General features: G+C 36.3%; 1 protein-coding gene across 2 annotated transcripts in view; it reads left to right on the top strand.

Moving 5' to 3' along the window:
* LEKR1 (leucine, glutamate and lysine rich 1) overlaps positions 1-26,792 on the top strand; it is a 183,687-nt gene that overhangs the window by 146,528 nt on the left and 10,367 nt on the right. For both annotated transcript variants that reach the window (XM_032343951.1, XM_032343960.1), the window contains exons 10-12: positions 5,327-5,420; positions 17,192-17,356; positions 20,625-20,924. In XM_032343951.1, the coding sequence (XP_032199842.1) occupies positions 5,327-5,420; positions 17,192-17,356; positions 20,625-20,924 (559 nt within the window). The remainder of the gene's footprint in view (positions 1-5,326; positions 5,421-17,191; positions 17,357-20,624; positions 20,925-26,792) is intronic.

Here is a 26,792-nt window from a genome sequence, read left to right as displayed (position 1 = left end):
GCCACATCAAAAGAGAAAAATAAACAGGTAAAATGTATAACATATTTCACTTAACTCCATGTATACAAATTATCATTTAAATATGTAATCATCTTTAAAAATTATAATAAATATTTTGGATTTTTGGGAGATACTAAATTTTCAAATCTGGTATGCATTTTAAATTTAGGCACATCCTAATTTGAGCCAGTTACATTTTAAGGGCTTAGAAACTACATACGGTTAGTGGCTACCATATTGGACTATACAAGTTAATCAGACAACAGTTGTTTAAAATTTACTTTCTGGCCTAGGATGTCCATTTCATGTGAACTGGAAAATGATTGTGTGTTTTCCTACTAATCTGGCACAGGGTTCTATATAGGAACTTTAAATCAGTCTTATCTGCATTGCTAAAATCCCCTATATTCTGAATTATTTGTCTGTTTGACCTTGGGTTGCTGCATTGCACATTACAGGAGGACCTCTCACATTAGGCTGGAGTTGTGCAGTATACATTTCCATGGCCTTATGTGGTGATCCCAGAGACTGACTTACATAATTGAGGGAACTGTGTTGAAATCTAACTGTAGTATGGATTTTACAGTTTCTCCTTACAGTTCTATGAAGTTTTGCTTTATATATTTGGAGGCAATTTTAACAGGTGCATACAAATTTAGACTACTTATGGTGAATTAACCTGTTGTCACTGTAAGTCCAAAATAATGATTTTTGTCTTTAAGTTTACTTTGTCTAATATTAATATAGTTGCATGCTTCTCTTTCTTTAATATTTCACCTTTTACATCCTTTACATCTTTTACATAATGTTACATCTTTTCCAAAAAAACAAAAAGGAAATCTTTCCATGCCCTTATGTTTTAGGAATGCATCTTATAAAGAACATACACGTTCTTTATGCTTAGTGTCTTTTCTTTTGCCAAGACTATTTCTCTATTTTAACTTATGAGTTTAATTTATTTACCATCATTGTGATTGCTACCTTAAGCATTATATTTTTTCCTTTTTTTCTGCACTGTTTCTAACTTTTGGGTTTGGGGTGGAATGGAATTGTTGGAGTTTTGTTTATTTTCTTTGTGCTTTTTCCTCTAATGGTATATTCTATTTGTATTTTTTTAGTGGTTACTTTAGAAATTTTTACTATGCATACTTAGTGAAGTCTAAGATTAATATCTCACAGTCTCCTTGAATCATTCCAGGACCAAAGAATACTTGAGCTCAAAACTATATTTTATACAGATATTTGTTTATAATTTGTTTATAATTACCTGTTTATAATCAGGTCTGATTGCATAATTTTCAGGGCCCAATACAAACTGAAAATGTGGACCTCTTTGTTTCTCTGCCTTCACAGTACCTCCTTCAACCTGACATGGTATTTTCTTTTCTTTTCTTTTTTTTTTTTTTAAAGATTTTTATTTATTTACTTGAGAGAGTGTGAGAGAGAGCATGAGAGGGGAGAAGGTCATAGGTAGAAGCAGACTCCCTACTGAGCAGGGAGCCTGATGTGGGGCTCAATCCCAGGACTCCAGGGTCATGACCTGAAACGAAGGCAGTTGCCTAACCAACTGAGCCACCCCTGTGCCCCTGGTATTTTCTTGATTACTATTGAATGTTGTGTTCCCTTGGACATGGGGAAATCGTGGAGTGGATACAGGCTTTCACAAGCACCCAGTATTCTTCCCCATGATTCAGAGCAGGGGGAGTACACATGCCCAACCCTCACCCTCCCCATGCAGGTACCTACACCTGAGCCCACACCCAAAGCAGATGGTGGGCAAGGCTGAGAAACAGGGGCTAGAGAACCATCCTAGAAAGGCAGGGAGGTGATAGGAGGTAGGACTGTATGTGAACCAAGGCTCTAAGCCAAACCCTTGGTACATGCTCAATTTTCCCATCAGACCTCACATAAAACACAAATTTAAAGATAAAATTATTAAGAATTTCTTGTTGGTGACCATAATGCATTAATTCTGAAGTACAGGATCCCCTTCTGAGCTTGCGCCTTGTACAACTCTCTTGATCACATGCTCAAGAAGTCTTCCCTGCATTTGTGTTTGCCAGTTTCTTTGCTCACATTTCTTCTTGCATGCTTGACCTTCCTTCTAAATCTTACCCCTCCTATAAATCATAGTCTTTAAAAGGTTCTTTAGTAAAGGTCTTTTAGCTGGTAGTAAACACTCTGATTTTGTTTATCCGCGCATATTTTATTTCAGTCTCATTTTGAAAGAAAGTTTTGCTGGGTACCCAACTTTAGTTGGTGGTTATTTTCACATAAAATTTTGAACATAATATTTTGCTTTCTGACTTCTTTGTGTTGGAGAATAAGCTTTCAATATGTTTGGGTTCCTTTGAAGATATTGGATTTTTTCTCTCCAGCTTCTTTCAAGATCTCTTTAACTTTGATGTTCCTCATGTTCACTATCAGATGCCCAGATGGGAGATTTATTTTTATTTATCTTGCTTGGAATCCATTTGGCTTCCTAGATTTGTGAGTTAGTGTTTTTCATCAATCCAGAATAGTCCCCTCAAATATTGTTTCCTCTTTCTTTTCTCTCCTCTCCTTCGGAAATAGTGCATAGATATATATTAGATCTTTTCCCTCTGTCCTCCATATATCAACTTCACTTTTATATTTTCCATATTTTTCACTTCCTGTACTTCAGTCTGTATAGTTTCTTTAAATCTCCCTTTTAGTTTATTGCTTCATTTTTTAGCTGTGAATAATTTGCTACAGGACCACCCACTGTTTTTCATTTTGATTATTATATTTTTAATTTTTGCAAGTTTGATTTGATTCCTTTTCATATTTCATTAGTTATTTAAATAACTTTTATTTCATTGAACATCCTGATTTTATATTCTATATCTTAAAATTCAACACTTTAGAAAGTATGAGTTTAATTAAGTTTTCATTTGTGTCTGCTTATTCTCTCTCTTACTGGCTTTTTTTTTTTCTTTTCTAGTTTTGTGATTTTTTAAAAAAATCAGGATCTCATAGGTCTTGACTTTTTATCTGTAGAAAAGCTTTGAGTCCCAGGATGAAGATAGGTTGCTCCCTAAAATATTGGTATTTTTTTCTACCAGACATCTGGAGATAAAGCTAACCTATTACTACTTTAAGATATATTTTCAACATGAAGCTTTTTGAACCACTTTTGAACTGTTGTATGAATTCACGATAAAAATCTGAATTATGGTTAGTTTGTGTTTACAGATTCCTGTGAGAAATTTATATTTTTCCCTGTATCTAGCACCACAATTCAAAACCAGTAATTTTCTTTTGTACCTTGAGAGATGTTATTTGAATTTTACACATACTAGGTGTGAATTTCACACATATACTGCACGTGCAGCTCTTTGAGATGCAGCTTCATGCAGGTGAGTTTCCACTTAGACCTTTTCTCTCCTGAGCCCTTCATAAAATTTAAAGCTCAAGTTCATCAATTTTGGAAGGTACCTTCAAGTTGAGAATTGGTTTCAATGCTCCACCTATTGTTAGGGTTCTTCCTTTTACTTCACTTTTTTAAAGATTTAGTTTGAAATAATTACAGAAAAGTTACAAAGACGGTATAGAGAGAGTGTATGTTTCTCTTTGGCCCACTTTTAATAACAATGATACATCTGTAAAAACTAAGAAATTAACATTGGTATAATACAATTAACTAAACTATAGACCTTATTTAAATTTCAATAGTTTTCCACTCATATCCTTCTGTTCTTTCATTTGGGTTTTGTTCTCTGCATCCTTCCCACTTTTTGTCCAGCTCACTGATGAATTTTAAGAGTATTTTATAAGTTAAAAAAATGTTTACTAATTTTCAGTACGAAAGTTGTCAAAGTACCTAGTCCAACACACTTCTGGAAAGAGAAGTCTGGGGAGTTTTAAATTTTTTAAATCAGTTTCCCTCAAAAGATATTCATAATCCTGGTTACCAAGTCCAACATGTCTTCTTATGCTTGTGTCCTTAAAATTTTCTAGCCTAGAAATGTCAGCATTATTTTTATTATTTTATTTATAATATATTATTATTTATAATAATTTATTTATATTTATTATTTATATTTATAATATATTATTTTATTTATAAAATATTTATTATTTAATTTTTATTATTTTATTAGAAAAAAGTTTAATAATATTAAAAGAGTGAGAGTAGAAGAGAAATTAAGAGAGAGATTGAGAGTCCATAATAATAATATAGGTGGGAGAAAAAGTCAAGAGCCTTAACAAGGCTGTTGGTAGTGGGAAAGGAAGAGAAGGAATAGATTGGGGTCCACTCAGGAAGCAAAATACAGAATTTGGTATTGAATGGATGTGGTAGAACAAGGAGAAGAAAGAGAGAAAACTCAGGGATTTCAAGCCAAAGATTTGACTCTTAAAGATTTTTAGAAGTCAAAAGGAAAAGCAAGATTGCAGATGATAGTAAACTTGTTTTTTAATGGATCTGGTATTAATGGTTCATTAAGGTGGAGATGTCCAACAGACAGTTACAACTGAAAGTCACAATTTTGAGAAAGGAGTCAGAGCTACAAGGAATAGGGTGGTGATAGAAAACAAAGAGATGAGAATTAGGAATAAGCAGTGGAGAAGAATCACCTACATCGAAACTAAGGAGGGATGTGGTGGTTATGGAAGAGGGAGAGTCCTATTAACAAGTGTGCTTTTGCCACTACTTGTGATATTCAAAAGCTTAATTTCAGTGCCTCTGTGAAATGCTCTTATGAATCTTCTGCACTTACCCCACCCAGAGGATTACAAACTAAACTTCAAGATCCATTTATGTGGATTAAAATATTAAAATGTTCTTTGTGTTTTCTTTTCAATTTTCCAATATGTTTGAACTATACCATACCTCAGACATGAATTTCTACTTAATTTGGTTTGTTCCTATCAGTATTGGAGACAAGTAAAAGAAAAATAAATCTAGAGAGAACCACAAATGTGTTGATTTTATGGCATATCCCAACATATTTTCCTTTTCTTTAGGAAATAAAATATTGTCTAGTGTTAGAATTTAGACATTAAACTTTGGAACCGTAATGTGCAATGTTTTATGATATTTGTGACTCTACATATGTTGTTACTATTTCATGCAAAAGTACTAACATAACTTATTAAACAAAAATTAAGGCTGGGAAAATACTTACCTTGTATGTAGTGTTTGTAAATTGCTGTTAACGGTAAAGTAGTATCTAGTGGCAGTATATATATTGCTAAAGAGAAGAAACAGATTAAGTTGTGAAATACTATTCTCTGAGCAAGGAACTGCAATTTAGGAAGAGTGTCAGGGTCTTGACTCATTTGTTGGGTTTATGTTTTTCAGGGAACTAATGCTGATTTCACATCAGAAAAGCATTGAACAGCTGCAGGAAACCCTTAGACAGAAGCTGCTGAATGATGATAACTGGAGAGAGAAGGTAATGATAATGTCGCTTTCATCTGCATGTGTCTATTTTGCTTTTTAAAAATTCCGTCTGTTTGGAGCACCTGGGTGGTTCAGTTAATTGTCTGCCTTCAGCTCAGGTCATGATCTCAGGGTCCTGGGATCAAGCCCCACATCAGGCTCCCTGCTCAGTGGGGAGTCTCCTTCTCCCTCTCCCTCTGCCTGCTGCTCTCCCTTTGCTTACTCTCTCTATATCAAATAAATAAATGCAATCTTTAAAAAAAAAAATTCTGTTGCTAGAGCGCTATCCCAGATATCTTAGCTTCTATGCACATTTTGATTCCTTCTGGAATTTCTTAGACTAAACATGCTTATAGTGTATGTCTTTTCCAAAATATTAGACAACATAATGGGAAATGAAAAGGTAAGAACAGAATTTAAAACCTTGTAAAATCAGGATAGCCCTTAGTACTCATGTAAAAGTGTGCTTTTTATTTTTAAGTATTTAATTTTTTCCTGTAAAGGGACAGAATCTGCATTTGACTCCATCCTTAGAAGCAGGGGAATATTAATTTATTCTCAAAATTTCTCTGCTTTTATGAAGATACTAAAGAGAATGGAAAATGACAAAATTACTCAGTTATGAACTTTTGGCAAAGCAAAATGAATAAGTATTTAGCTCACTATTTACAAAGAAAATATTTTCTCTCCCCATGCTGAAAAATGCATTAATTTCTGTCTTTGGATTTTCCTAAATTTTTCAAAGCTTCAATGATAAATATGTAATACTTGTATAATTTTAAGGGATACAAATAATATTCTAAAAATTATTGGTCCCTACCTTCTCAGGCCTTATACAGGTCTAGTCATTAAGGCTACCACCATCATCTCCCTGTCATAAACTTCTGGTACTCCTTGATGATCCCAGGATCTTATCCTGAAGAATGCCCTGAAGCCTTTCCAACTCTTTCTCTTACCCAGCTAATGCCTGCCCTAGCACTAGTCTTCATCCTTGGTTTTCTGATAACATTGAAAATTTGCATCTAGAGGTAGAGCTGGCTACTGAAATTCAGATTGCTTGACTAAAGCAATCAGATTGCTTGACTAAAGTCCTGACAACCTGTTTGCTTATTATCAGATTCTTCTCTATGATGACTAGTCCCCATAACTTGTAACCTCAAGCAACATGAGTGACCACATCAAGCTAATATCTCTACCTGGACTCTTCCACCCTACCACCCACCCAATTGAAACACTTTAGATATTGCTGCTGGCTCAGGTCAGTTCTAAATTTTTCACTTTCATTTCCATTCTTTACTCATTTGACCATACTCAGACATTATTGGTCTTCTATAAATCAATTCCACTTTCCTTGTCCCTCAGGGATAGCACACTCAGGCTAAAAGAGAAATGAACACTATAATAACAATTCCATAGAGGCAACAATCAAAAGTTGAGAGTATAGACTAAAGTTGCTCTAAATGGCTCATTCTTATTTTGTTTTATTTTGAAGTATGGACTTTTTCTTTTCCTTCTTCTCTAAAGCCTACATTTCTTTAATTCTTTCTCATTTTTATTAGCGTTGGGGTATTCAATTGACTAGCCTATTCTTATTTACTTCCTCCATCCTTACCAATCCATGTTTGAAAATACAAAAAAAATGACTAACCTAACCAGCAATCCAAAAAAGTGCAAATTAAAACAATGAAATTTTAAAAAAATCGGTCCAGTTAACAGAGTAGTTTTGGCATTGTGGTAAGGTCTTGGGAGATAATCTTTCACACTCAGTCTTTAAAGGGCTGGAAGTTACAGCAACACTTTGGAGAGCAATTTGGAAGTATGTATGAAGAGATACTGTAAATACCTCATTTTTGATGCAAAAATTTCAATGATGGAATTAATGTGAATAGAGATTCACAGATTCTTCCCTTCCTTCAAATATCTGAGCTTCTCTTAGACTGGTATTATCTTATCTTCATGGTCACACCCCGTGAAGGACTTTGAGATACAATCTACTAGAGAAGGCTTTGCATTTAGAATCTTCCCTATTGCTGCTGCTTACTGTATCCTGTCTGTGAGGTGCTAACATAGCAAGTGGACCAAGTTAATGTAGCATTTGATCATATAGAAGCATTGTAGTCTTGCTTCATGCTATTAATCTGATGATGAAAATAAACCTGTGTAAAATTTTCTAAGTTCTTGCTAAGACCGTGATATCATTCTAATAAATTAATTATATCATAAATGTATTTTGGCATGTATAATTTTCTATGATATAAATGGGCATTTCATTTTGTTGAGAGGATATAACTTCTTGTTAATAAATCTTATCATTTAGCTTAGCAGTAAATCAAGATCCAGACCAGTAAAGCCAAGGAATGATAATTATGTCTTGGCTGTGCTCATTCTTGAGACTATGAATAAAAAGTTCCCTTAAAGTCCTCTCATGAGAAAGGAAAATCACTAATATGACATTGTTATCTCTTTCTTGGGTCACTCTGCCTTTATGTAGGAATGAAATGTTCCCTTTACAAATATATAATACACATATTAGAATAAACTTCATAGCTTAAATGCTTTTAACATTCAAAAAAGGTAGATAGCAATTTGTGCCTGTACTTAATTATTTTAGAGTATGTAAAAAGCACATAATAGAATCAATAGTTGCTATGCAACAAGGATGGCACATTTTAAAATAAATTGCATATTTACTAATTGTCATAGATTTATATTTATTTCAAGTATTCCTTTGATGTGGAAAATAATGAATTAATGTGCATACTGAACATTTAAAATTGGTCCCAAATACACAGTGTTGTTACTTTTCAGTTAAAATTTTTATAATTAAAAAAATTTCCTATAACCAGACTGATAACATTAAGTGGTAGTCGTGTGTTGACTATTATTTTGTAGTATAATAAACAAATTCTAACAAAATATTTTGTTAGATTATTATTAAGATATCATCCCATTTAGGAACATTTTAGAATTGTACTATTATCGACTTCATTTTAAGTAGCACATAGAGCTTTTAAAAACCAATAGTTCAAACAAACAGAACCTTACTTGCTGCCTGAGGAATTGGATTAATAGTGAAAATGGCGGGGGGGTGGGTGGGGGAGTTTACCTCAAAAAGTCAAATCCAGAACCAAAGAGAAACAAACAAAATCTCAAATTCTTCTTCAAAATAGAAGAGCCAAATGGCTGAATAATTCCTAATATGTTTAAGTATACTATTAATGGAATTTAAAAGGATAACTTGTAAAATAACAGAATTTGACAGGGATGAACCTGTCATAAAATAATCAATTTTCACTTATGTATAATTGAATGGCCAAAAAGAATAATGAGAGCACCTTTTAATTTATAAAATTATGATGTAATTTTCAAAATTGAACTAATAAAATCACAGAATTATAGATCTAGAATAGCCTGCAAATATCATCTGATTTAAACCCTTAATCAAGATAATAAGAATAGTCTCCATTATTAGAGTGTTTATTATATGCCAGGCTTTATGCTTAATGCTTTCCATAAATGTAATTTTAATTATTATAAAATTATTATTGCCATTTGCACATGGGAAAAAATAAGGCTCAGAGGAGTTAGGTAAGTTGCCAACGTTATTTAGCCAGGAAATAACAACTGATACAAACCTAGAAAAAAAAAAAGAAGAACTAACTACAAAACCCCAAACTTACTCATTTGGCCTAGATGGACTAATAAGAGCCAGATTTACTCTCCCTCCTTACTAACTAAACCACTGGAGAAAAGATCGAAAACAATGGTTTCAAGATACTCAGTATCAGACCACAAAGGACAATTATTCTTACAGATAGGAACAAATGAGGTGAGCTCCGTGATTGCCCAAACGTAGTTCCTTGAAATAAATTTAAGGCCACAGTGCAGGAAGTGTGAATCTAGGAGGTCTCTCAGGTTCTTTGAGTTAAGGAAACCAGAGAGATCAAGATAGCTACAATTCACAAGATGGTGTACTCTGGGGAGAGCTAACTGCACACAGAAGAGCTACAAAGAGTTAAGTATTAATATACATATTAAGTATATGTGTGGTCAGTGCATATGTGTGGGGAAACTCCCAAAGGCAGAGAAAGACCTTTCTGAAAAGACTAGGGAGGAGTACCAAATGCTTACACAAGGCCAGACTGGAAGACCTATAATTCACAGTACACTGGGTAAACTTGTCAGAAGGGCCTTGCATCAGTAGTAGGAAAAAATTAGCCCTAGACTAAATGCTGAGCTGATTCTGCCTAATAAATGTTAAAAGGGAGATCTATAAAAATCAAGCCGATTCAAATGCATCCCAGAACAGAGTTCAGTAATACTCATAGGAATACAAAAATACCCAGCATCTAACAAGGTAAAATTTACAATGCCTTGCATTCAATAAAACATTGCCATCCAAAAGGAAAGGGAAAATATGGCTCATAATGAGAGAAAAATCACTGAATAAAAACTGATTCAGAAAGGCACAGATATTAGAATTAGCAGACAAGGACATTAAAACACTTGCAATAACCATATTCCATTTGCCCATAAACTAGAGGAAAAAGTGACCTTGTTAAGTAGAGATATAAAAGACATTAAAAAGATCTAAAGTAAACTCCTAGAGATGAAAAGCACAATATCTAAGATAAAAAGTACACTGGATAGGATTAATGACAGATTCAACATTCCAAAAGAAAAGTCTGGTGAACTTGAAGACACACAGTTGAAACAATCCAAATGAAACAAAAATAGAAGACTTAAACAAGAACATCAGTGAGCTATGAGACAAATGCAAGTGGACTAATATATGCATAATTGGAATTCCCAAAGGACAGGAAAGAGAAGAAAGGACAGAAAAAATATTTATCCTTAGACCTTATCCTGTCTTTGATGAAAAATCTGCTGTCATCCTTATCTTTGTTCCTCTCTATATAATGTCTATTATGTTTTGGTTGCTTTTAAGATTTTCTTTCTATCACTATTTTTGAGCAATTAGATTAGAATATTCCTTGCTGTGTTTGAGGTTTTGCTGAGCTTCTTGAATGTTTGCTTTATAGTTTTCATTAACTCTGAATTTTATTCTGCTATTATTTCTTTAAATATTTTTTCTGTCCTTTCTTCTCTCTCCTGTCCTTTGGGAATTCCAATTATGCATATATTAGTCTGCTTGCATTTATCTCATAGCTCACTGATGTTCTTGTTTAAGTCTTCTATTTTTGTTTCATTTGGATTGTTTCAACTGTGTGTCTTCAAGTTCACCAGACTTTTCTTTTGGAATGTTGAATCTGTCACCTGGGTGATCTAACACAGACTGCATTAAGTTAAAGATGTAGTCTATAAATTCTAAAGCAACCACAAAAATAGAAAAAGAATCATAGCTATCAAACCAGCAAAGGAAATAAAATTGAATTAAACAAAATTCAGAAGAAGACAAAAAGAGGAAGAGCAAAAAGATGAGATGGGCCAAATAGAAAACATATAGCAAGATAGATTTAAAGCTAATCATATCAATAAATTAAATGTAAATCCTAAACCAGGGGTCAGCATACTTTTTCTGTAGAGGACCGCAAAGTAAATATTTTTGCTTTGTGGGGACATTGAGTCTTTGTTGCAAGCATTCAACTCTGTCCATTGTGGTTTAAAGGCAGCCATAGACAATAATAAGCAAATGAATGGGTGTGGCTGCATTTTGTCTGTGGCCACAGTTTGTCAGGCCCTGGCCTAAATATCCCCATTAAATGACAGAGATTGTCATGTTGGTTAAAAATGCAAGATTCTACTATATGTTCCCTACCAAAAAAAAAAAAAAAAAATACACTTTAAAATAAATATTTTAACAAATAGATTAAAAATAAAGGATGTATAAGACCAAGTATATGCTAACACAAACAAAAGAAAGAGGAACTAGTTACTATTAGAAAAGTAAATTTTGGAGTGCCTTGGTGGCTTAGTTGGTTGGGTAGCTGACTCTTGATTTCTGCTCAGGTCATGATCTCAGGGTCCTGGGATCAAGTCAGGCTCTGCTCAGCACAGTCTGCTGAAGGATTCTCAGTCTCTCTTTCCCTCTGACCCTCCCCCCAGCATGTGCTCTCTCTCTCTCTCTCTCTCTCTCTCAAATAAATGAATAAATACTTTTTTAAAAAGAAAAGTAGATTTCAAAGATAAGAGAATATTTAGAATATTAGCAAGGATAATGAACATAATTTCATAATGTTTAAGGGATTAGTCCACCAAGAAGACATAATAACCCTAAATGTTTATTCACCTAATAACAGGGTTTTAAAATAAAGCAAAAATCGATAGAACAGCAAGAAGAAATAGACAAATCTATAATTAGAGTAAAAGATGTCAGTAATAGGCCTTTTTCAATAATAACTGATAGAAAAATACCTGGAAAATTAGTAGAGACATATTCTATGGAAAATAATATAATAGTTTTTTAAAACAACTTATTTTTAAGAAATGCATTGACCAACACTATTAACTAACATGACCTAATTGATATTTATAAAATTCTCCATTTAACAGCAGAATAAACATTCTTCTCAAGTACACATGGGACATTTACTAAAATAGATCATATTCTAGAGCATAAATAACTCTCAACAAATTTAAAAGTATTCAAGACATATAAAATATTTTTTCTGACCACAGTGAAATTGAAACTATTTATTAACAAAAGGTTATCTGGAAAGATCCCCAAATATTTTGAAACTAGATAAATACCAAGTCTATGCCCTTAATGACTATGCTATGTAGATGTGTGGAGAGTCAGGCTACATGGAAAAATGAAACATGCTGAGCCATGGGATCTACCAGAAACTCTAAGTGTGCACACCCCCTCCATCTCATAATACCTCTGTGATCTTGGTGAAGGTACTTAACCTCTCTGAACCTATTTCATAATCCAGTGTGAATAATAATAATTATATTATTATTATTATATGTTGTAAGAATTAAATGGATTAACATATAAAATGTGTTCTGTACCATGCCATCCCAGCCTGTATTGGTAGCAAGTGAATATTCTCTCCTTTCATCCTAAGTTTACACAGTTCTTGGCAGGACTTCAATATATATTCTGATTCCTTAGCATTTTATTTTTTACTGCAAAGTCTGTGTATTTGAATAATCATCTACTTTTGCAATATATTTATTCATCAGTTAATTCATAAATAGCCTGAAGAATTAGTGTTCAACCAGCATTTTTTTAACTTTTAGAAAACAGTAAACTAATTTCTTTTTAGGAGATATATTTTTTAATATTATATACATACATCAAATATAAACAAATGACCTAATTACTACTTCCTGAAACTCCCTTGCTTATAGGGATTGTCAGTAATGAGTGATTATATTACAACATGGTGTTTGGCTCCATAGACAGAAAATTATCGCAGAATCAATCACAAATATCTGACTTGGAAAATAATTCAAAGAAAGAATTTTGCACATCAGTGTTAGACACAGGTGTTATAAAATACTAATTATGCATTTCAACACAAATACAAAGGGAATTAAAAACAACATACTCAGAGTGTTCTAGAGTCATCAGGAAGTCTTCACCAAGGAGGGGTTTGAGGTATTGGGCGATATAGGTAAATAAAAAGCAAAATCAATCAATCAATAAATAAATAAAAACCAAAAAATGAAATGTGTACAGAGATAACAATTTATTTTACTTTGTTTAACTCCTAAGATCATATACTATTCATGCTTTGGTTTTAGAAATCAGAATTTCCCCATGATTATTAAAATTGCTATCAGTTACTATATGAAGTGGTTTATATTTTATATAAGCACCATCACCACATTCATTTATTTTGCATAGACATAAGTTCTCCCACCTAAGTTTTTTTTTAGTCTAAGGTATTTTTTTTTCAAGGTTTTATTTATTTCTTTGAGAGAGCGAGCCAGTGAGAGAGAGAGCAGGAGCAGGGGGAGGGGCAGAGGGAGAGGGTGAAGCAGACCCCCTGCTGAGCAGGGAGCCCAGCTCCATACCAGGACCCCAGGACCATGACCTGAGACTCTTTATCAACTGAGCCACCCAGGAATGTAGGAATATTTTAAAGAGCTTATATCAACATATAAGAAATATAAACACAATAATTGGCATGAATTCATCTCAATGACAATACACTGGCTTAAAAAAATCATTATGGGGGCACCTGGGTGGCTCAGTGGGTTAAGCCTCTGCCTCCGGCTCAGGTCATAGTCCCAGATCCCGGGATCAAGTCCAGCATCGGGCTCTCTGCTCAGCAGGGAGCCTGGCTTCCCCGTCTCTTTCTGCCTACTTGTGCTCTCTGTCAAATAAATAATCTCTAATAAATAAATAAATAAAAAGATTTCTAAAAAATATTAAAAAAAATCATTATGTTTGTTTGCTCATCATTTTGTTCAAACTGTTCACATTATGAAGGAACCAGTAGTATCATCTTTCTATGCTACAGTGTCAACACATTCAGATGGCCCTTTGCATGCATTGCAACTTCCTTAAATGTTTAGAAATCCCACCTGAAACTTGTTACTTTGCTTCTCTTTCTCTGGTGGTCCAAATTAAAAATCAACTCAGTAATAGTAAATCACTCTTCTCTTTTCTATCTACATGCTTTTTATTTCCCACCTTCCTTCTATTCCTTTTATTCCTAATTTTTAAAAGATTTTATTTACCTATTTATCAGAGAGAGAGAAAGAGCACATTTGCTCCCAAGTAAGGGGAACAGCTGGCAGAAGGAGAAGCAGACTCCCTGCTGAGCAAGGAGCCCCACACTGGACTAGATCCAAGGACCCTGGGATCATGACCTGAGTCAAAGGCAGACACTTAATCAACTGAGCCACCCAGGCTTCCACATCTTCCTATTTCTCCCCACCCCCACCCCGCCCTTTACCTATAGTAGTTGGTTCCAAGGAATAATTTAGGGGCAAGAAGGACTTGCTACCTGATTTGCTACTTGACTCGTTCGGTCTATCAGCTACTTCCTTTTTTTCCCTGAATACTTTCAGGTTTCATCTTCTTCTAAGGTTCAGGTTTCATCTTCTTCTAGGGATTCTGATTTCCTACACAGCCTCCTCCTCATAATAAACTAAAAAAAACATTTTAAAGAGTCCTTCTAAAGTCTTTCCATCATCTAATTTATAGTTCGTCCTGTCCCGTCTAGTCTGCATATATTCTTATTCTCTTAATTCAAGCAATTGGTCCATATTCTGAAAGATGTCTTTTTGTCCTAAAACAACTATTTGGCTCTACCAATTAGCCACACAAGGAATTTTTTTTTGGAATGCTTGATATTTTAGTACCTCAGCTCACATTTTTCTTCAGCTTCTCAAAAAATGTTTTAATTAGTTGTGTTTTTTAATAGTGTCAAGGTATCTTGTAGGCTATTAACTGCTTAAGTTACACTTTGCAAGTTTTTTAAATGTTTTGCATTTGATATCCTACTTTCATATGTTCTTATCTATTCCAGTGTGGTTGGAGCACTGTGTTGGAATTAAATGGGGAAAGTGCAAGTCAGGTGGGAGAAGTCCAGGGCTGCCATAGACAGTGTGCTTGCCCAACACAGTCATAGGGCCAAGAGAGAAAAGGGAGCTGGAATCCAGCCAGTGCTCTGCCCACCAGGTGCCGTGCTCAGCATGAGGCTATGTTTGTCTAAGGAAGGGACGCTTCGTCAGTTCACACAAAGGTGTCACATGGGCAGGTGGTGACCCAAGAGCAGATCATGTATAGGAATTTTTATTTTATACTAACACCCTGAGAAACCACTAAGAGGGAGTAATATAATCCAATTTGCATTTTGTAAAGAACACCCTGCTGGGTGGATAATGAATTGGAGAGAAGGAATGGAAGTAAGGAGGCCAGTGGAGAGATGATGGTGGCCAGAACTAGAGTGTTAGGAATGGAAATGAAAAGAAATGAATGGACTCAAGGCATCTTTTGGAGACAAAGTGAATAGAACTTAGTGTTGGATTAAGGGTAAAGGATAAAAATGATGCCCCAGTTGCTGACCTGAATAACTAGATGGAATGTGGTCACTGTGTCTTGACTGGGGAAGGAACAGGTGGGGAGGGATTGTATCTAGGTTTCTGGTTCAGACCGTTTATTTGAGACACCTGTCTCCATGGCTAGCAGAAGCTGGGTAGATGTAAGTACCTGGAATTTAGAAGAACATCTGTTTTTTGTTTTTTTGTTTTTTTCCTGAGTGTCCCTGAGGCTTTCCTTGCATTTAGGAGTCTGAGAAAAACACATTTGAGCAATGCTATCATGTTTCTAAATGATCCTTAGCATCCTTTTTTTCAAACAATCCAGAAACTTATTTTGAAAGAGCCAAAATAACTCCTTGCATTGAGTACAAACATAATTGTTTTGCCTTGGAGGAAATGCTTAGTCCTATAACGGTACAATAAATGTGACTGACCCCACAATGGGGCTAGTCTTTTATCTGTATTTTATTTAATTTGAAGGACTTTATGTAAACTTTCTTAGCAAATTTTCTGTTTCCTGGTACCCTGGCTTCAGTGTTTCCCTGAGAAATTCACGTTGACCTCTTTCTTCCTCTTGTAGTGGTATGAATCACAGTAAGTCAAGTTTGACAATTATTCTTGCCAGTTATCTGGCATTTACTCCCTCTAGGAATTTATAATCATGGCGCAATGTAAATCTAGAATCAGCCTGTCACTGAGATGCTCTAATCTCACTAGATGAACGACCAGGCCTGAATGACTCCAGTACTCAGAGATTTGTTCTCTCTCGCTAGGCAGAGCCGAAAGCAATGGTTAAAAACCACAGGGAGAGAGATGTTGGCTCAGCTAAAGGAAAAACTGCCTAATGCTTAGCACTGTCTGAAGATGGAAATGCTTGCTGGGAAGGAGTGAGTTATGGTTTCTAGTGGTGTTGAGGCACAGGGCAGACAATCGTTTGATGCAGTCAGTCTATCTGTAGGAGAGACTGAAGAGTCAGAGCACAGAAGTCATCTCCACTGACTATTGAATCCCTGCTCATGCTAGAGCTTTATACAGATGTTTTGTCCCCTTTATCCTCATAAGAACTCCCAAAGGAACGAGTTGTAACTCTACCAGGAGAGGTTACAGTCACAATTTAAGATTATATAGTTAGAATGTGGCAGAGCCAGGATTTAAACTCAACTTCGTTTGAATCCAAAGCCCCTGCTTTTCTTTCCACAATTCACAGAAGCTTGAGAAATGGAACCAGAGGATTTTTAATACCCCTTCCAGTGCTGCGGTTCTGTATAAGTACAACATGAATACAAGGCATCCCCAACTTGACTGTGTTTTCCTTAATCATCCTTTTGGCCTCTATCATGTTAAAATGATAATTTGTGACTCTCAAACTTTCTGGGATCACCATCAAGAGAAGACCATTCAAAAATCAACATTTGTACTTTGTATCCCCACTGAGCTTTCAGTGGAATGTAGTCTAAGTCCTCCAAATCTTTTTTATTTTTTTTTCTTATAGGGTTTCTGGGAGGGACTGAGTTTATAATACAAATATACAGAAGACTAAGCTTTTAATATTTCTGAAAACTGTCATAATATATGGTCCTAACTTCTCTACTCATTTTACAGGTCTTAGAAGGTCTTAGAGGATCTTGAAATATTTGACCTAAAGTCAATTTTTCTGGCCTAAGTTCTGAGTCAGATTATTTTTGAATATTAGAATTTAAAAATTAGATTCATTAAAAAATTAATATTAGAATTTTTTTTAAATTAGAGTCTGAAAATAAGCTTGATTTACTCATCTTAAGGTCAAATGCCTTTATATGTGGGTTAAATGCTGTTTTCTAGATTGAAGCTGAGCTGGCCAAGGAAAGAGCCCGACACGTAGTTGAATTTGAGGAGCAAGCTCTGCTTTTTAAGGAAGAAGCTAAACTGGAACTTGATATTGAAAAGGAAAAACATCAAGAAATAATCCAAAAGTATAAGAAAGAACAAGAGGAACTACAAACAAAGGTCCGTGATCATGATGTTCATTGTTATTTAATGGGTTTGAAACTATAGATGTTGGTTATTTCCTTCTAAGAACATTGTACAGTATTTTTAACTCAAGGAGCATTCCTGAGGTTCATTGTGCCTTGGTTTTAACTACATAGGTGGAATGGTTTGGATAGTCTACAGAAGGAATAGCTGAGATAAATCCTATAAGCATATAATACAACTACTAATGGAATTTTTTCTACAAAACTTTTAAAAAAGATTTTATTTATTTGAGAGAGAGAGAAAGATCACAAATGGGGGTGGGAGGAGGAGAAGCAGACTCCGCGCTGAGCAGGGAGCACAGTGCACTACGGGCTGGATCGCAGGACCCTGGGATCATGACCTGAGCCAGAAGTCTGATGCTTAACCTACAGAGACACCTAAGTGTATTTTACTTTTACTTTTACTTTACTTTTAAAACAGCATAAATTAGGGACATTAGGGTGGCTTAGTCAGTTAAGCATCTGACTTTGGCTCAGGTCATGATTTTAGGGTCCTGGGATCCAGTCCCAGGTTTGGCTCAGCTCTCAGTGGAGAGTCTGCTTCTCCCTCACTGTCTGCGTCTCACCCCACTTCATGCTCCATCTCCCTTTCAAATAAGTAAAATCTTTAAAATAAATAAATAAAAATAAAAGAGCATAAATTACATAACTAATAATTAGCATGGTTAGATATTCCAATACCTCAAATATCCAACATCAAATGATAATGATAATGATAATGATAATTAACATTTTATTTACAACTAAAGCTAACAACTAAAGCCTATCTTTTTCAATTACGAATATTTCCAATTCTAGATATTTTTGAATGAAGGGAAATATTTTAAGAACATAATCCTCCTTCATAATTTCTGAAACAGTATGTCCTAAACATAATTTTTTTGAAGATTTCATTTTTAAGTAATTTCTACACCCAACATGGGGCACGAGCTCACAACCCCAAGATCAAGTCCCATGCTCTGCCAACTGAACCATCCAGAAGCCCCCTAACCATAATCTAAGGTTTTGTTTAGGTTGCCATGTTATAATAAGACCTCAGTGTCATATATATGCATGTTTTTGTGTATATGCATATGTTTGTGTGTATGTATATGTGTGTGTATTAACCAAGACCCAGTGGGTAAACTCACTAACAGTCTGTGTAAATTAAGTATCAGATGAGAGTTAATGGCCTCTACAGGTGTACAAGAGATAACAGTACAGCCTTGCCTTCTCTCTTTTTTTTCTCTCTTTTTTAAAGATTTTATTTATTTATTTGTCAGAGAGAGAGGAGAGAGCAAAAGCAGGGGGAGCAGTAGAGGGAGCAGAGGAGAAGCAGACTCTCCGCTGAGCAGGGAGCCCAACACAGGGCTCGATCCCAGGACCCTAGGATCATGACCTGAGCTGAAGGCAGATACCCAGGTACCCCGGTACAGCCTTTTCAATAGCACTGTGAATGATAAGCAGGGCCAGCTATGTGAGTATATGACAAGTATAGTATCTCAGGGCCCCACACTCAAATAAATGGCCTCATGCCACTTGGGTTTAATCCTCTGCAAATGTTGTCTTGAAATTCTTAATAATTTTATCTTTGAATTTGCGTTTTGTAAATAATGTTCTATTGGGACAATGGTGCATTTGCTGGGAGCTTGAAGTCTCAGCTCACCCAAATTTCTACCTCTTCTAGACTAGTTTTCTCCAAGAAGGGGCCTCTTAAGGCAGGGGTTGCCAAGGGTTATGGTTTTTCAAAAGAAGTCATAAACCCAGATTTTGTAAGTAAATTCTCTTGATTTTTAAAAGCTGACTCCCTTTTTGAAGAGATCAAAACACATTTGTGGCTCTGTGAGTCTTCTCTCCTGAGGATAACCTGATCTAGTTCAGTGTCAACTCTCCTCTTAATGATGGAAACTACTGCTCAGACCTAGCAATGATCCTTTTCCTTCCTGGATTAATTGAATATAATGGAATATTAATTTAATTTTTAAGTTAGTAAGTGTGAATAGATTTCTTACAGAAGTTTCTCTTAATGTAAATTTAACATTTGAAACAGATTATGGATACATAACGCTTAAGTAATAAATAGTTCACAAAATCCTTGAAACTTTGTTCTCCGAATGTTTTCCAGATTCTTCATGGATTGGTTTCTGGTTGTACTAATATTTATAATATGATGATATCCATAGCATAAATAATGATATATTTCATCAGAAGCAACTTTGCTCTTCCTGGTTTGTTTTCTGTTCTTTGTTTTGTTTTTTAAGGAGAAAGAAAACAAGCAGCCTTTTCCCTTCTAAAGCTCCCATGACTCTCAGGAAAAGCTGTTCATCTTCTCTCATCTCTTTATCTCTCATTCCCTCATCTCTTTATCTAGAGGTACCACCTACAGAGACAGTATATTTTCAAACTGTTTTGGTAGTCTCTAGAATTGCACAGTCTAATATGTTAGCCATGAGTGGCAACTATAATTTCAATTAATTAAAATTAAACAAAATTTAAAATTTGGTTCCTCAGTCACATTAGCCACATTTTAAATGTTCACCAGTTAGTACTGGCAAACCAAAGCCTATTGAGTGCCTCTCTTCCCAACTCAGCAACTGGTGATGTCACCTTGGAATTGGCTCTGGTGAGAATATTTATACCATGGAGGCTAGATACAAATCTGGCTTTTGTGTGTATGTGAATCAGTTGCTAAACATATATTTACACAGTACTGTCATTAGGCACCTGTGGCTAGTGGCTACCATATTGGACATCACAGAGTATCTCTATCATCACAGAAAGTTCTACTGGGCAGTGCTGCTCTAGAAGGTGTAGTGTCTGGGGTACCTCCATTCATTATTTTATAAGAAAAAAGTCTATCAAATGAAAACTTTATTGCTATGGTATGAGTAGAATTTAACTGTGGTGCTCACTACATGCATCCCCAAACATCAGGCATTTCTAGGTCCCAAAGCCACCCCATACTGAATCCAGACCTGGATCAAGACTTGAGCTGTCCTTGGTAGCTCAATCCCGACACAGATATTTATATTTCCAAGGATGCCCAAGTGATTAATATGCAATTCCATTTAAAGTGATAAAAATACATTTTAGTCTTAACTTTTAAAAAGAAAATCTTGGAGGCCTACATAATGTCATAGGATTTATTTTCATTTGATCAGACAAGTACACTGATTACTTAGAATAAACCTCTTAGAACCTTAAGAACTCTGTGGTTACCTAGAGATATTGCCTACAACCTAATAGACGATATTATCTTACAGATATCAGACTTAATCACAGGTGCTACCAGAGAGCTAAGGCTGGAAGTGGCCACCCTTGAAGAAAAACTCCGTGAATCTTGTGTCCGCTACACTGAAGATTCTGAGTCAAAGGAGAAAGAAATCAAAAACCTGAAAAATGTGGTTGCAGAATTTGAATCCCGCTTGAAGAAGGAAATTGCTAGTAATGATTCTGTTTCGGAGGACTTGAGGAAGGAAATGCAGCAGAAGTCAGATGAGCTAGAAAGAGTAATGCTGGCACAAACACAACTGATACAGCAGTTTAACGAGTCCCAGGAACAGGTAAGGAGCAGAGGACAGTGGCATTGCCATTAGTGAAAGAGCACACATTCTTTCCCAAAACTAGACAAGCAGACAGAAACATGAAAGGCAGCTTGGTGTCACTCAAAGAGTTGGGGAACTATGAGTCAGGGACTTGGAATTACATCCTGGTTGTGTTCTTATCTAGGCAGTCACTTAACCTCTCTGCGCCTCATTTCCTTTTCTATAAAATGAATTCACTGGACTTCATAATCTCTATGGTTTCCTGGCACCCAGTTCTACTCTGTTGTAAATGACCATCTAAAACTTCGGAGACTAGAAATCTTTGTGTATGTATGTCTTATTTGTTTGGACATTAAATCTTTGCTAAAGAAACTTTTAGAGCACCTGCTGCTTAAGTTCAGAAAATAATTTGGACAATATATTTTATTTTGTTTTTTAAGATATTTATTTGTTAATTTGGGAGAGAAAGAGAGCATGAGCAGGGGTAGGAGGAAGGGAGGGGCAGAGAGATGCACAGTCTCCCAGCTGAGCAGAGAGCCCGATGCGGGGCTCTATCCCAGGACCCTGAGATCATGACCTGAGCCAAAGTCAGACACTTAACTGGCTGAGCCACCTGGGAGCCCTAGGACAATATATTTTAAAAATAATTTCTTTTTGGGCTTTATCTTTCTGTCAACCTAAACTATAAGGTAATTTACATGTATTGGTCTTCTTTCTTATGTATGCATGATTATTTCAGCAATGTTTTTATTTAAACTGGAATAGACTTATTTCGATTTGAGTTTTTTTCCTAAAAAAGTCTTATTTCTGAACTGCTAAGCAGTTTGGGTCACACAGCATGAAGGAACCAAGATTCATATTTGAATTTCCACGATACAATGTTTCCTATTTCAGGAAACCTGAATTCTAGTGATTCTGCTTCTAAATTTCAAAGTGACCCTCAGGCTTAGCACTCAGCATCTCCAAGTTTCATTTCATTTCATTTCATTTCATTTCATTTCCTTCCTTCCTTCCTTCCTTCCTTCCTTCCTTCCATTCTTTTCTCCTTCCTTCCTTCCTTTTAAAATAACACTAAGCATACTACTTACCTCTCCAGATGTTTAGGGGGTCAGCTGAGAGTCTTCTGCTGACACGCAGCAGCACAGCCTCCCTGATAAAAAGAGCTGCTTCACAGGCAGGCAGGAGGGGGAAGGGAGAGCACACATGGACTCAGTTCCACTGAGGAAACCCTAAGGAGAGAGGCAATGTGGGTTTGCTTCAAGTGAGACAGCAGCAGTGAAGCTCTAGAGAAGGAACGGCAGGTTAGGGAAAGAAAGGTCAAGGCAATTAGACCAGCAGGTTTTGTAACTCTTAAATCACCAAAGAATTGGCAATATGGAAAGTAAGGAGTATCCTATAAACTAGGACAAGCAGAAGAAATAGAAGGGTTGACTCCAGTAAGTATATACTGAGCCTCGTGTAGGCACCAGGCACTGTGCTAGGCCCTATCTCTGCAATTATGAACAAGACTAACAACTGCCATTTCATGCTTTCAAAGAAAAAATTTAAAGACAATCTTATATGAGTAATTAAATTGACATCCAGGGGCACCTAGGTGGCTCAGTTGGTTAAGCATCTGACTCTTGATTTTGACTCAGGTCATGATCTCAGGGTCATGAGATCGAGCCCCACATCAGGCCCTGTAGTGATGTATGTGCTTGCTTAAGATCCTCTCTCTCCCTCTGCCTCTCCCCTACTCCCTCTAAAAAAAAAAAAAAAAAAATTGACATCCAGAGGAAAGAATGACCTAAACAAAGATTTAACATATAAAAAACATAGACTAAGTCTTAAAAATTGGCCTTAAGGACCTGTATTTGTTATCTCTTGCTGCACAATAAATTATTCTCAAATTCAGTAGTTTCAAATAACAAACACTTACTATCTCATAGTTTCTGTGGGTCAGGATCTGAATGTGGCTTAGCTGGGTACCTCTGGCTTAAAACCTCTCACAAAGTAGGGATCAGGGGTAACATTTTGTCTGAAGGTTGAACTAGAGGAGAATTTGTTCTCATGCTCACTTTGTGGTTGTTAGCAGGATTCATTTTATTATGGCTGTTGGGCTGAAAGCCTTAGCGCCTTGTTGGCTATTGGTCAGAGGACTCCCTCAGTTCCTCGCAATAAGAACCTTCTCCATAGAACAACTTACACATGGAGCTGACTTCCCTCAGAGCAAGCAAGCTGGCAAGACTGAGAGTGCAAGAGAGGGTGCCACAGTCTTTAACCTAATCTCAGAACTGACATCCCAGTGCTTCTGCTAAATTCTGTTCATTATAAATGAGTCAGTTAAGTCCAGCCTGCATTCAAGGCAAAGGGATTGCACAAGAGGGTGAATAAGCAAGAGGGCGGGGATAACTGGGGACTATTCTAGAGGCTGCCAATCTCAGAGGCACTAGAGGTAACTTTGGCAAGAGAAGCTAGATTAAAAGTGAAGAGTGAATTTCTTTTTCAGACAAAGGGAGCTAGATGTGAAGCCCTTCCTGGTCATTAATTGTAAAAGGAAGCCCCTTAGAGATGGAGTTTGTTTGTTTGTGTTTTTAATGCACAGTTTGGAAATATACAAGACACTGGTTTGGCCCATAAACAATCATTGATCATTACTGGGGAATAGAAAGGGATCATTCTTCTTCTTTTTTTTTTTAAAGATTTTATTTATTTATTTGACAGAGAAAGATCACAAGTAGGCAGAGAGGCAGGCAGAGAGAGAGGAGGAAGCAGGCTTCCTGCTGAGCAGAGAGCCCGATGTGGGGCTTGATACCAGGACCCTGGGATCATGACCTGAGCTGAAGGCAGAGGCTTTAACCCACTGAACCACCCAGGCACCCCTAGAAAGGGATCATTCTAAAAGTAAAGTTACCTAAGGACAATCCTGGGAACAGACTTCCTTTAGCTAGGGTGGGAGGAAGGAAGGTAGATTAGATTTTCCATTAGAAGTTAAATAATTACCATTGAACTGTAAGAGTAAATAACTAAGGCTGGTTCTCTGATTAAGCATGCCAAAGTCCAGAATATTCTTATAAAAAAGAGGAAATGAGACAATAAAAGTGATAGGATTTATGAGCCAGAAAGAATAGAGGTGGTAGTATGTAAAGTGAAAAACACTATTATTTTGAGCATACATTCCAGACACTTGAAATTTCTCAGATTCTAGAGAAATAAACATTTAAGTGAAGAGCAAATTCTCATTAGAATGAAGATAAATTAATGGTCTAATAAGGAAGCTAATTAAGGACAGGAAAGCCCTATTCTCTTTCAAGGGGTCAGACAATGGGTGGACTTTGCTTTTAATTGTTTGAAGAATGTTCTCAAGGATAGGAGGAAAGCCAGAGCCTCTAAAGGGCAAATGGGCATCCCTGCATGAATTATTGGAGAGTGTCCACAGAGACAGCGGGGGTCAAGAAGGTGAAGCAAGGAGAGGTGCAGGTGAATAAGAGGAAAAAATGGAACATAAAACTGAATGGGAAATGTGAATGAGAAAAGAGGGCCCATGAAAATTTTTCATAGGGAGATGACACACACACAAAAAAATTGAAATAATTTTTTTAAGATTTTATTTATTTATTTAACAGAGAGAACACAAGCAGGGGGAGCAGCAGAGGGAGAGGAACAAGTAGGCTCCCCTCTGAGCAGGGAGCCAGATCCAAGGCTCCATCCTAGGACCCTGGAATCATAACCTGAGCTGGAGGCAGAGGCTTAACTAACTGAGCCACCCAGGCATCCCTGAAATTTTTTTTTAAGGAAGAAAGAAGTCAGAAGAGAAATTTAATATGTTAAAGAACAGAACATCATCATTTAAAACCAGGTTAAAATAGATCACATGCTTCTTGCTGCCAGTTTTCCTTCCTACTAGCTTTATATGAGTCCTGTCAAGACAGTGTGGCCCCGCCCCACCCCACTGTCAGGGGTCTTGTTGTAATCCAGAGGAAGAATGTGGTAAATCCAAAAGTTTTTAAATCTATCAATTTCTCTAATCATCTAATGATACTCAAAGACATTCAAAGATAAAAAGGAATGTTCTTGGTTAAACGTGGAGAATTGAGTACATATGTTTATCTATGCTTTATCTCAAAACAGCACTAAAATGACAGTGTGAATACATCCATAAGGAAAAGAGAACAGGAGAGGAAGGAATTGACATCAGATGAAAGAGATATTGACTGGGGCGCCTGGGTGGCTCAGTGGGTTAAGGCCTCTGCCTTCGGCTCAGGTCATGATCCCAGGGTCCTGGGATCAAACCCCGCATCAGGCTCTCTGCTCAACAGGGAGATTGCTTCCTCCTCTCTCTCTGCCTGCCTCTCTACCTACTTGTGATTTCTGTCAAATAAATAAATAAACAAAATCTTTAAAAAAAAAAATAAAAGAAAGAAAGAAAGAGATATTGACCAAATTTTGGAAAATAATTCAGAAGTAATTAGTAGACTGTAGGATGTTGAAACCTAATGCCTGTAGGGATTGGGGTGAACCCCTAAAAGGATTATGTGACACAGCCCTGGAAAGGCTCAAGAACTGCAGATACCAGAACCTTCTGAAAGAGAGAACAGTAGATCTGAAAATGGGGTTGTGTGAATGTAAAAGGAACAGATAGATCCTCATATGTCCTCCCTAACTCCTAAGCAACCCTCACTCAACATTCTGGCAGGATACCAAAGATTTACATTCTAGAAAAACTGAATGTGAGAGGCTTTGGACCTGAGGTTACAGAACAGCAGAATGTGGGAGAAGGCTGGAATGAACGTCTTTATTTAGAAGAATGAGACCTCCTCTTCCACCTTACCCATTTACTTCCCAGAACACAGACAACTGGGTTTATATATCAACAGCTAGGAAATTGAAAGTGCCCTCTCTGGAGAAATGAGATGGCTCAAAAGACAAGACAAGACCTATGGATCCTGATAATTGGGCTCTCCCAGTGCAATGACGATAGTCATGTCTTATCTACCCACTAAGAAGTATAGCAAATCAATAAGCCCCCACGTAAACTCTTATGTAGCTTCCAATAACATTTTGGAAACTCATTTTTAAAAACATGAACAGCCAAAAGACCACCAAAAGTTTTAGAAATACCTCTAATCTGAGACAGAAACAAAGATCAAACAGATAAGCAAAAAAAAACTCAGAAGAAAAAGATACAAAATAATGCAGGGAGCAAATGTGAGCTTCAAAAAAGCGCATAATTAATATCCTCAAAGAGAAAAGAAAAAATATTGCATCCTTAGAATGTGAGGAGGAGGCCATGAGTAAAGAGTAAGAGTAACTGTTAAGATATAAAAGCTGAGGGCGCCTGGGTGGCTCAGTGGGTTAAGCCGCTGCCTTCAGCTCAGGTCATGATCTCAGGGTCCTGGGATCGAGCCCCACATCGGGCTCTCTGCTCAGCGGGGAGCCTGCTACCTCCTCTCTATCTCTGCCTGCCTCTCTGCCTACTTGTAATCTTTCTCTGTCAAATAAATAAATAAAATCTTTAAAAAAAAAAAAAAGATATAAGAGCTGAAGTAAAAAAGTCAATACTTGGGTTAGATGATAAAGATGAATAAATTTTCCAGAAAGTAGAAGAAAGCGAGGATACAGGGAAAGAGGAACCCTCCAACACTGTTGGTAGGAATGCAAGCTGGTGCAACCACTCTGGAAAACAGCATGGAGGTTCCTCATAAAGTTGAAAATAGAGCTGCCCTACAAGCCAGCAATTGCACTACTGGGTATTTACCCTAAAGATACAAATATAGTGATCCGAAGGGGCACGTGCATCCTAATTTTTATAGCAGCAATGTCCACAATAGCCAATCTATGGAAAGAACCTAGGTGTCCATCAACAGAAGAATGGATAAAGAGGATGTTTTATATATATATATATAT

This window comes from Mustela erminea, chromosome 1 (genome assembly GCF_009829155.1).
Source record: "Mustela erminea isolate mMusErm1 chromosome 1, mMusErm1.Pri, whole genome shotgun sequence".
Classification (NCBI taxonomy): domain Eukaryota; kingdom Metazoa; phylum Chordata; class Mammalia; order Carnivora; family Mustelidae; genus Mustela; species Mustela erminea.
This window is presented reverse-complemented; position numbering and strand designations above follow the sequence as displayed.